We start from the raw sequence: 11,664 nt of genomic DNA on the forward strand, positions 1-11,664 counted from the left end.
TCACCACTTGGAAACGAAGGGGCGCCTGGACTTGTGATGGTGAGACCACGGAGCTGGTGCCGGGGCCGGCGTGAGCGCGTCCACCTCGTGGATGGTGACGTTGAGCTTCATGCCCATCTGGCAATGCTTGCCCACGGCGCAGATAAACCACCTCCTCCCTGGCTTCTCCAGCCCGACCTCATCGCTGCCGGAGCTATAGGCGCCGATGGGGTTGGCTGTGTTGCACGCCTTGAAGTCCGGCCCGCTCACCTCTATCACGTTGTGGAAGGCCTTGTTGTAGCCGAACACTGCAAGCACGAATTCACGCATCTCGTTGAATCAGTTCGAGTATTGATCAGCAGTTCTAACCATGATTTGATTAAGAAAATGATGCTCAACGAAGAGAATTCCCGGGCCATGGAACCGATCGATTTCCTGGGGAAAATATATGAAACTGATTGAGGGCTTACGTAGTGAGTCGCTGACTCTGAACTGCTTGCTCTCGGACCAGGTTTTGTAGTCGAAGCCGAGCGTCCAGCCCCTGGCGTCGCCCACGGGATGGACGGTTTCTGAGGCGATCATGGGGACGAATGCGAGGATGATCCCTGCCGCCACGGCAAGCATATGCTTGGAAGCCATGGGAGGTCGTCGAGAACTGAAATTGAAACTACCTCTGCTTGCTATCTCCTTGCTTTACTGTAGTACTGTGTGCTTTGCCGGGGTGTCACAAGAACAAGCACTCTACATGGTTATGTAGAGAGAGATTAATCTTGTACGTACGTGGGAGAAATAGTCAAAGATACGCGTGGAGGATAGAGCTTCACTTCGGAGTTACCAACGGAAAGGTCTGTGATTTTTTTTGACTAAAGAAACTAAGAAAGGTCTGTGATATATGTATCACACGACCGGCCTGCATTTTCCTTTACACGGCCCTTCTTCGTCCAAATGTGCATTTGAGAGCACAGTTTGGCACTTTCGCCGGCCAGGTTATCCGTCGACCCATACTAGGAGTATGACGATCTATGTTCCTCCATGTGGCATAACAACATCGTAAAGGCTAACCACAAAACATAGCGGCGTCTAGATGGTTAATCATCGTATACAATAATTTTCTGAACTACTCCCTAGGTTCCAAAATAAGTGTCACATATTTGTTGAGATTCATATCTATCTAAGTATATTTTAGTGCATAGATACACGTGAATCTTGATAAACCTATGATACTTATTTTAGAACGGAGAAAATAGATATGTTTGACTTTAGCCAAAAATAGATCAGCGGAGGGGAGTTGTGCAGCGAGCGTGCGTAGTACTATGGCCACATCCAACAAAGCTGACCTCTGTACGCGTCTAGGCTGGACAACTCATCGTGTTTTATAGGTCTGGAGATAAAGTAGTAACTTGGAACATTAATGAACATTATAAAAGAGTTATTCGTCGAAACAACAATCTTGCCCATCTATTAAAAAGATGAATTAGCACCAACATATTTAGTAATGTGCGAGGAAAATTGGTACAAGAAGCCGTGGGCGTGTGTCGGTATGGTGCAGAATCTCCCGACGACCCGATGGGCGATGGGTCCTTGGCTGAGAGTTGAGGGGGACCTGCTGATGCTTCCATGTGTCCTCCTAGGGCTGGTATCTGACAATTAAATTGTTGAAACATTTGATGGCTTCTTTGATTCATGGGATAGGAAAAACATAGAAATATGAAAGGCATAAGATTGAGATGTCAAGTCTACATCAATTCTATGGTAAGATGAAGTGTTTTTGATTGTGACAAAGGAATTTTCCGTGAGGTATGAGCTAATGCTTTTTTATAGGATTTGCACTACAAGATTCCTATAGAAAATTTTCCTATGGAATATGTTCTTATGAATCAAACGGATCGTGTAGGAAATTTTTCATAGAACAACACAATTTCTATACAAATCCTATGAATCAAAAGAGTCCTGACTCGTTTTTATTATATCAATAACTGGAGTTATCTAGTGTAGGTGTGGACTCGTAGTTATGCAAATGAAAACTTTGGGAAGTCATTGCGTAGAAGTAATTCACATCAATGTTGTATGGAAATCATACTTGTGAGCTTTGGCAGCTGACTTTAAGACGCCTTCATCATCACCAATGGGGGAATGTGAGCACCCCAATTTTGATGCAAGATATTTGATCTTTTCTTTTGCACTCATGAGCTCATTAGACAACAGATCCACCCTAAGATATGTTTCTTAATTTAGTCAACTATGTCTTGGGATTCCATATTTTCTCTCTAGGCAGCCATATCTAATAATGAGAGTCCAAGATTATGATATCAATTGAAGGATAAAAAATGACACCTGGAGGAGGGTGCATAGGAGGAAACAAATTTTAATGAAATTGATTTTAGGGACAACCGTGGATAAAAGAGCTTATCCTAAAATACAACTAGACGAATAGTCTTATATGATGTAGCAGAAGATAGCACTAAGGCAAGGGGAGAAGTGAAATAACCAAAGTAGAGGGAGACTAATACAACGTGATGTATCGTGAAGTTCAGTTCTTTGTGAGAACTCTAATCTTCGTTGGATAAGCCCTGACAAACCAAGCCCACACGATCCCTCACATGTCTAGCGTTCTTCTCCCTTGAGTTACCGAAACTAAGTGAGAGCCCTTCCACTAATGAGATCTTATGGTGATCCTCTTATCTTGACAAATTCCCTGACGGAAATCCACAACTATGAATGCTCACAAGGCAACGCCAACCGCCCGGGGTTGCCCACAAATCCAAAAGTAACAAAACCGAGCTTACTCAAGATGGTAATTCAACTTTTGTTTGGCAGGAAAATAATCTCAATTTTCAAATAAAGATTCTCACGATTGAGTGGATGGATCCAAACTTTAAAGCTCAACAATGCTGAGGCGAAGTGGATCTAAATGGCTAAGGTCGCTTGGAGAAGAAGCAAACCTTGTATGTGTGTTGACCAAATCCAAATGTTACCCACATCATGCAGAAAGTTCGGAGGACTGGGAGGCCGGGGTTCTGGCCACCCGGAAAGCCCAAGAACCTTTCGGTATTTATTGTGGAAAAAACGGCAGTGGCCTAGAGCGGCCCAGGACCTTGTCTAGAGGTTGTGCAATTAGGGGATGGCTTTGGCTCTACTTGAGGGGGCGGGGTATGAGAGGGCTTTATGAAAAATTAATTGAGTGGGGGAGTATATCATATGCAGGTAGTCCCCTAATTCTTTGGTCATTAGCAACAAAATCCACATGGGTATGATTTGTGACGGGCACCCAGCGCATCGTACTGAGTTGATTCAAATAAATATTTTTTTGTGCCAACACAATAGACTAGCTTTATATTGGCCACTTCTTCATTTAAGACTGTATTAAGGGAAAAAACCAAAATACATCATACGTAAAATATTTTTTGGGACATGTGAGAATATTATTGGTACATTTCTTGGAACACTCTAGCAAGTTATTTAGATATGTGAGAGTTAAAATTAACACGAACACCTATAATAAGACATAGTGTGTGTTAAGTGGCAGAAGCTAACATAGGATGTAATAGCGATATGAGAAACTTTGGATGGATTATGTTTGTCTTCCTTACTTACATTTTTCATCAACTCATATTGGCAGCAAAATGTCCCAATCCAATGTAAAAAAACAGAATATATAGTTTATACGAGATATTTACTTTAAATTTGGCACAAGAAAAAACATCTCAATGGTAAAAATCAAATTTATAACAAGAATGGTATTTTAGCATTTAGCAACACGATACATGATAATTATGTAGTGTGACACATAATGACTATAGAGGAAATGGTATACAAGTTAAGTATAAAATTAAATGTTTCATAGGAAGACATCCTCAAAAGTTCTTTTGAACTTATGAGGTAGCATTTATCAATTCGTTTAGCTGCATCGGGAGAGATTGTTTGGGTCATACGAACTTGTCGAAGCGCGGCATGGTCGGTCTCCTAGGCGTCACCTATAGGTGTTGATGTCTGCCATCCGCTAGATTGGGGCACCTTGTTTGCCTCATGCTTCGCGGTCACGCACCATGACAGGTGCGGGGCTTCATCCTCGCAACGAAGCCAGATGGAGGTCCCACACCAGACGCACTGAAAAATGACCCCTTCACAGAGACGAACACATGAATGGGACCGACATACTCCACCCGCGTGCCGCAGTGACCATGGCCGTTGCCGCGTGACATGGCGTCGTTGTTCTCTACTCAAACGTGAACTCGTGGAATAATTTGTGTAGTGGTGTAACCGTGTGGTCGACCAGTGAAATCCATCTTGTGGAAGAAGTAAACCCCTGTTATATATAGAGCCCAATAGTGGGCTGGAATTATGAGTAGGAGCTCTTAAGATCTCCGGCCCAATCTACTTAAGATTTTTTTATATGTACTGGACTGTCATGATTTGACACACCTCTTGCTTGATAGCAGGCATCATTTTTTCTTTCTAATTTCACCTCAATGGTGGTCATCGGTGCAGAGTTGGGCACATAATTGGACCAGCCAGGTTCGTTGTCGATGTTACACCCTTCGGTCTCGTTTACTTAACTCGGATGTAGTTAAAAAGACTGGAGGGAGTATATGCTAATGTGAGCAGCCCAACCGACCCTTTTGTGCACAGATGAGTAGAACACTGGTACTAGTAGTAGTTGCCTGGTCTCGAGTCTCGCCATTGTTTGGAAGGTGTGGTGCTGCTAGTGGAAGAAGAAATGCCCAATAATTGCCCCCAACAAGAGCAGGATCGATGATGCTTCACCCGTTCACCAATAATTGGGAACCGACGGTAGCAAGAGGAGGAGCACGGAAATAATAGCTGAGAGGTCGCATTATCTTACTACTTCAAGATGGACTGGAGGAGGGCACGGTGAGAGCTCGCACTACCCTTCTTGACTCGTACGAATTCATGAGATTTCGCATCAATTTCGAGAGATCTTTGCATTGCAAGAATTCCATGTGTAATTCCGTCTGGGGAAGGGAATGAGCGTGTGCGCGTGTCGTCGCTGTCAAGCAAAGCACACAAGGCCGCTTCAAGTGATCCCAATTCCCACCCACCCCCAAGCAAAAGCCCACTTCCTCCTCTCGCCCCCCCCCCCCCCCCCCCCCCCACTAGGCCTTCCTCCCTCTCCCGGCGAGACGCGACGCGACCCGGCGGAGGAGGATGTGCGAGGGGAGGCGGCTGGGCGACGCGGCCCGGCCGGCGTGGGCGGAGCTGCGGAGGAGGGAGGCCGCGGCGGACGCGCGCCTGGCGGCGGCGCGGGCGCGCCTCGCCGAGGCGCTGGCGGAGCTGGAGCGGGCCCGGGCGCGCGCCGCCGAGCTGCAGCGCAGGCTGGAGGAGACCTACGGCAAGCGCCGCCGGCTCAAGCGGGTGGCGGCCGCCGCGCGCGACCGGATCCACGAGACCCGCGCCCGCCTCCAGGAGCACGAGCAGCAGCAGGACCAGCTCCCCGCCGAATCCGATCCCACCTCATAGGTACGCAGGCAGCTCTCCTGCTCCGATCCCTTGACCCTCGATTGATCAGACCGATGATCGAACAGTACTGTAACTATATTTAACAGCGTCCTCTTGATTCCTTCATCTGCAGGGGCAAGTTGCAGCTGGAGGGATGATGATTGATGCCGTCTGTGGCAGGATGATCAGCTGGGTGCTGCACGGCTACTCGTTTTACTTTTCTCTTTTTAGGCTTTGTAATATACAGGACGAATGTTCTAGTCATTCGCTGAAATGAACTGAAAGTTAGTAGCGACAGCACTGTAATCTCTAGAGCTGAAATCTCCAGTGGCCATCCCATAAGAAAGAAAGAAGTATCTTCAGTGGCCATTGCCCATATACTTGTGCCAGTATTCAGCTTCAGTTTCTTGTCATTCAACATTCTCAACTAACTTGGTATGTCAATCGGCTGATCACAGAAACAGCAGCTCCGTAAGATTCCTGCATTTTTTTCACAGGGAAAATAACTTCCTGACCAAACGCAACAGTTACCAGCAACTGCAGTCGTCCTCATCTTTTACATATCAAACAATATCCTGCACTAGTAGTCTAATAGATGAGATGATGTTGCGTTGGCAAAACTGCAATGCTGAAGCAACTCAGTAACTTGAACCTTGCACACACAAAAAAACATGTAGTTGAAATATAGCATATTATGTGGCGAAGGTGCGAGCAATGGAGTATAGTTCATCAGCCCCCCAAATTCTTACAAGAGTTCTCAGGAAAACACAATCCCGGTATCGAAAGGTCAACTCTACAGAGCTCTTGTATGTACGGTTCTGAGGATTCACAAAATCAAGTCCGTCATATAAGATCTATACTACAACGAATTCACTTGAATAGCTTGTAAGAAGGTAGCTTCAAACTACTCGCTTGAACAGGCAGATACGGGATGCAAGCTATCCAAGCATCTCTTGATCCAGATTCGACCATAACTGTCTTCTTTCTCCAGTGTTATACCACAGGCCAGCTTCCTTTGTTTAGTGGAATCACCATATCTTGTTCTTGGCCCAGAACAGGATTATTACGACCCCGATCACAATGGCAACGGGAGCATACTTCCGAATGAAAGCCTGAAACCCAAAAAAGCACAATTCACATCAAAGTCAAAAGGTTGAAAAAGAATATAGGGTGTAATACAGAGATCGTGATATACAAATGTGGATATTCAAGCTAATACGTAAGACTTCCATCAAAGCATATTTGCCGCAGGTAAATGGTAAAAACCCCAGTTGAGAAGCGCCGTTTTGCTAGCTACAGGGTACAGATGTGAACTGGCAACTTAACAGCGAGAGACGTGCTGGAACAGTATCAGTTAATTTTAATTAATCAAACAGGTATTTTTCATCAGTAAAAGATGATAATTTTATACTACATTAAGGGAAAACTCATGGTAACTAAAATGATAATTACTAGTGTCATGCCCGCAGAGGCGCAGACTGCTGCAGGACATGATCATATTATCATGTTACCAATAAGTTACAAAAAAGTAAAGAAGAAAAGATCAAAATGATCTTGTGTATAGTTTAACTATTGCCTGAATTTTGTTATGGGATTTTTTTTGTTATAATATGCATGTGGAGAGAGAAGTTAGCCATCCAAGCACCGAAGTACGGATTTTCTTGATGATGCATAAAACTGTGCAAGGTGCACAAATAGTAAAACATTTCATGTTCATATTGTCTAAATGAAAAGCTTTGCTCAATTAAATGTTCGACATTTCATATACTCCCTCTGGTTCAAAATAATTGCCAAAAAATGAATGTATCTACACATGATACATTCATTTTTGGACAATTATTTTAAACCGGGGGGAGTAGAACATTTGAGCCTAGAGCTTCTGAATAGAAAAGAGTTGTATTATTTATTCTGCTAAACATGGACTTATCTTAATTATGGTGACATTTTTTAGAAAAAGGGAAAAAACATCAATCAATAAATAAAAATATGAAGTGTATAAAAATATGGTACGAGTGCTTTAGCAAGTATGTTTTATTTTTTGGAAAAAGAGGAAAAAACATCAATAAACAAAATATGAATTGCATAAAAATATGGATACGACTGCTTTAGCAAGTATGTTTCATATCTTCCTAAGCATAGATGTTAATTACTTTGAGAATTTGTACGCTTTCCTCTACCATAGAAGATCTGGTTATCATAACTGATCTCGTGATCGCAGTGAGGTCTACTGTACGTAAGCACACCTTGCCACACACACATTCTGCATCACATCATTTATTCCTTTATTTCATCTGCATCTCAACAGTTCTTTCATTCCAGTCGCTTTGAAGTTAAAGGAATGCCAGTTGTGCTTTGTGTAGTCAAAAATCCAAACCACCCAAAGTATGTGCATAGTTTGCAGGCAATGTCTACTAAGGTTACAATGTTTTTAGGGCACCTGTAGTTACACCATGAGATTGGTGGTGGTTTCAGTGTCGAGTGAGCTTAAAAGTTACTACCTCTGTCCTAATGTAAGGGTGTGTTTGGTAGCCCGGGGCAACTCGAATTCACTCTCCCACTTGAGATATCTCAAGTCATACAAGCTAACTTGAGATTTTGTGGCATGTTTGGTAGCCCGGCTGTGTTGAGAGAATCTGAACCAATACATTGTTTGGCAAGATCTGCGGGTTGAGATTGGACCAAAATATTAGAAATTATAGACCAGTCCAGACTCTTACACAAAAGACCCTAAACAAAATTTAAAAAGTCAATCGGGTCCTTGTCTTTGGAATAACATGGCAGTGGGCGGTGGAGCGCCGGCGGCCGACGGTGGTGCGAGGTGGTGGGCGGCGCGGCGGTGAGCGGTGGTGCGCCGGCGGGAGGTGGTGCGCCCGTTGCTGCTGCTCGGCTAGAGGCCAAGAGGGCGGCCGGCGCGAGATGGGAAGGGCGGGGATGCGCCAGTTGCTGCTGCTCGGCGGGAGGTCAAGCGGACGGCCGGCGCGAGATGGCAAGGGCGGCGGCGCGGTCGTTGCTGCTGCTCGACGGAGGAGCCTGGGCCTCGGGAGATCTGGAGGTCCGCCGTCGCGAGATGAGGAGGCCGCCGGCGCGGCCCTTGCTGCTCGTCGAAGGCGGCGGTCCTTCCTCCTGCCGGCGGCGACGCTTGCTCCTACTGCCGGCGTCGCAGGTGGTTGGGAGCGGGGTAGGTGGGTGGCGACGGGAGAGGCAGCGGGTCGTCCGACGGAGGAGCCTCGGGCTCGGGTGTTGCGTTTGTTGCAAATGAATGGAAAAGAGGTAGGGGTTGCCGGGTTGGGGGTCTGGGGGTGTCCACGGTGCGATTTTGCGGGATGGACTCAGCTTGGCTGACTTGTGAAGCTCGATTTGAGCTTCACAACCGGGCCTGGCTGAGGAGCTTTTTCCGTATGAGGTGGGGTAGTTGAGATAGGTTGACACAGGCTAACAAACACGTGTTCCTTCGAAAATCTGTGTTGAGATGAGATTTTCTGAGTTGCCCCGGGCTACCAAACACACCCTAAGTGTCTCGTCTAGATACGGATGTATCTAGATGTATTTTAGTTGTAGATACATCTGTATCTAGAAAAAGTTGAGACAATTATTGTTGGACGGAGGGAGTACTTAAATTTGACCATTTTATTTCTTCTTCTAGTAAATCCAATGGCTAAATATTAGTGAGGCGTGGATTCATTAGCATTCAGCATTAGGAGTCAATTTTAGAATAAAGAGAGAAGAGAAGTCAAGATGTTCAATAAGTACTGACAAACATATATGACATACTTAATGCTCAAATTCATAGCATATGCATTGTGCACATGGATTACCTGCCGATTGAGATCCTTCGCCTTATCTGCATACATTTTCGTTTCATTTGACAACCTATTTGACATTTCACTGACCTCTGCAAAAACAGAAGTACAGAAGAGTAAACAGTTATTTGCCAGTACGGTCAAATCTTCCAATGCAAATGATGCACAGTGGAAAGGGTGAGATGGGAAGCATTTTGTGAACATGCAAGGAACAATGAGTGCAGAAAACCAGAAGCAAAGGTAAGAAAAATAATATAGTGTGAAGCTTTTGATGACAAGTAGTAAATCAAGGCCTATTGAAAGGAAAAATAATTGCCAAATAAGTTTGATGTTATCAATGCATGAGACAGATACCTACCAGATTCTCATGCCAGGAAATGTAAATGAAGCAGTACAAGGCAAAAGAGATTTCCAGACTTACGGTCTAGCTTTTCACCGACGCCAAGAACTTCTTGGACATTGCGAGTCATAATTTGATGAACCTCATAGAGCTCATCATTCAGTTTTGCAATGTTCCTTTGGGTTCTGGTATCCAAATAGAGTTTCTTAGTCTTCTGTATGTATGTATCTAAATACAGAGAAACATATGTTATAAAGCAGTAGAACTTGAGAGGGTGAATAAAAACAATGGTGGCATGTGCAGTAGAGATTAACAACATACCAAACTTAATAAAAGCATAAGGCCTTGCCGCAGTTTCAATCTGACTTCCATTGACTCTCTCGAATTCATTTTTCAGATCTTCCAAGTACTGGAATGCAAGCTTCTTTGGATAAGAACGGTCACACATTGTTAGATAACATACTCGGCCTTCAATGATGTAGCTGCATATCTGAATTAAGGTGGAACAGCAACATACTACAATAAATGTAAAAAACCAACAAAAGCTAAAAAGATACATAAAAGGACGTAGATAACTGGCTGCAGGGTATTTTTACTAGAAGCTAAATCATATGATGTAAGCACCAGATCAGAAAAGCATCTACAAATAATAGTAAAGGTAAATGACCGCATACAATTACAGAGATCAGAATGACTAGTAGACCAGAAATAGCAAGACCACGAGCTATATATGTCCCTCCATGCTAGTTGAAATGCAGTTCATGGCTAATCAACAAATGCTGACTTCTCTCGCCAGAATAATAAAATGTAATGACTAGCTAAATCATCTGCAATTTTCATATAAATAACTTCATTGCACATCTAAATAAAATACCTAGGATCAAGCATAAAATGGCCATGGCGAAGCAGGATTCATAAATAAGCATCTTTTCTGAACATAAAATAGATGACACATAACACAGGATACTGGAAAAAGTATGATCCCGTCTCAATTGACATCCTTGAGGCTTCATGTTGCCCCTTTGACAAGTTCTTAAAAAGAAGTTTAGCTTGCTGCTTGTAGAAGTCAGAATCCTTTTGATCCCGCCCGTCATCAAGCCCTTCTGCCAGAGGAAGGCCATCAGTGACCCGCGCTATCATTGTCAGCTTCACCATTTTGCAAAGAGCACCGGAAACAACTACAAACTATATACTTGATATCCTATAGAGACGCCTGCAAGTCAAAGCAGGAAAGTGCTTCAGAAGTAGTCTAGCTCCAACTTCTGGCTTGATACATTAGGCACAGCGCATATCTAAATTTCTAGTCAACTGAGAAAACGTGTAGCTAACAATCAAGTAATGCATGTCATTTTACAGCATCAGATATGCTACTCTCCTAGCAGCATAACTTATTCATTGCACTACAAGTAGTCACAGATAGCCTAGGTGATCATTTAACAACTAAAAACTAAAAAACAGCATCGATCATCATGCATATACGAAAAATACAAATATCCCATGATTTAAACCTACACAATTTGCATCGTGAATGTCGCTGCTACTGATATAGCTGACAAAACCCACAAACACAATCCGTCTGTGTAGCTCTAAGGTGAAATTCCAGAAATGAGTTACACATAGTAAATTACTCATTTCACAGGCAGCACATCCTCCTTAGTCTAAAGACTGCAGTCGCAAAACCATTACTTAAGAATCTTACTTGGAAAATAACTATGCATATTCCCTTCGTGATTTCCATTGAGTAGCAAAACCAATACTGGAGCTGATCACATGGACCAATAATATGATGAACTACGCGATGATCTACAACCCCCATGCACAAATGCACAATTCACAAATTACCAATCTGTTCAATATAGACATGTAGGTATAATTTCTCTCAAATTAATAACCACTAGCCTACACGCTACACATGCACGACTCTACATCACAAGAACAATACAAATTGTCACTCGCTCCGACAGAGGGGAAGGGAAAAAAGGGGGTTATAAAACTGCAATTCACCAGCTCTGAGAACTCTCGGATGGCTAGTCTACCACCCAACCAGTCAGATAACATGCCCAATTCAGTTCACTTCTAGCAAATTGC

The 11,664-nt window shown here is 43.7% G+C and overlaps 3 protein-coding genes across 4 annotated transcripts; 1 reads left to right on the forward strand and 2 right to left on the reverse strand.

Annotated features, from left to right (window-relative positions):
- On the reverse strand, positions 1-618 carry LOC124701131 (mavicyanin-like). The gene is made up of 2 exons (XM_047233177.1): positions 450-618; positions 1-287 (listed from the first exon to the last, which is right to left on the reverse strand). Exons 1-2 carry the CDS (start codon positions 616-618, stop codon positions 1-3), a joined length of 456 nt encoding a protein of 151 aa, XP_047089133.1.
- Positions 619-5,108: 4,490 nt separating this feature from the next.
- Positions 5,109-5,457, forward strand: LOC124700896. Its single transcript, XM_047232952.1, has one exon. It carries the CDS (start codon positions 5,146-5,148, stop codon positions 5,455-5,457), a length of 312 nt encoding a protein of 103 aa, XP_047088908.1. The 5' UTR covers positions 5,109-5,145.
- Positions 5,458-6,158: 701 nt separating this feature from the next.
- On the reverse strand, positions 6,159-10,796 carry LOC124700897 (25.3 kDa vesicle transport protein-like). Of its 2 annotated transcripts, XM_047232954.1 has the most exons (5): positions 10,544-10,796; positions 9,898-10,058; positions 9,658-9,804; positions 9,252-9,328; positions 6,159-6,548 (listed from the first exon to the last, which is right to left on the reverse strand). In XM_047232954.1, the coding sequence occupies exons 1-5, from the start codon at positions 10,729-10,731 to the stop codon at positions 6,465-6,467; spliced, it is 657 nt and encodes a 218-aa protein (XP_047088910.1). In that variant the 5' UTR covers positions 10,732-10,796; the 3' UTR covers positions 6,159-6,464. The 2 variants fall into 2 exon arrangements, with proteins under 2 accessions (XP_047088910.1, XP_047088909.1); XM_047232953.1 differs by having other exon boundaries at positions 9,658-10,058.
- Between the last annotated feature and the right edge of the window lie 868 nt (positions 10,797-11,664).

This window comes from Lolium rigidum, chromosome 3, assembly GCF_022539505.1.
Source record: "Lolium rigidum isolate FL_2022 chromosome 3, APGP_CSIRO_Lrig_0.1, whole genome shotgun sequence".
Taxonomy (NCBI): Eukaryota; Viridiplantae; Streptophyta; class Magnoliopsida; order Poales; family Poaceae; genus Lolium; species Lolium rigidum.

Coding starts and splice junctions, on each gene's coding strand:
- LOC124701131 (XM_047233177.1), bottom strand. CDS start 618: ATGGCTTCCAAGCATATGCTTGCCGTGGCGGCAGGGATCATCCTCGCA. Junction 288..449: donor CAGAGTCAGCGACTCACTAC/GTAAGCCCTCAA, acceptor TCGTGCTTGCAG/TGTTCGGCTACAACAAGGCC.
- LOC124700897 (XM_047232953.1), bottom strand. CDS start 10,731: ATGGTGAAGCTGACAATGATAGCGCGGGTCACTGATGGCCTTCCTCTG. Junction 10,059..10,543: donor ACGGGATCATACTTTTTCCA/GTATCCTGTGTT, acceptor TCAGATATGCAG/CTACATCATTGAAGGCCGAG. Junction 9,329..9,657: donor CGTCGGTGAAAAGCTAGACC/GTAAGTCTGGAA, acceptor CTGTTTTTGCAG/AGGTCAGTGAAATGTCAAAT.
- LOC124700896 (XM_047232952.1), top strand. CDS start 5,146: ATGTGCGAGGGGAGGCGGCTGGGCGACGCGGCCCGGCCGGCGTGGGCG.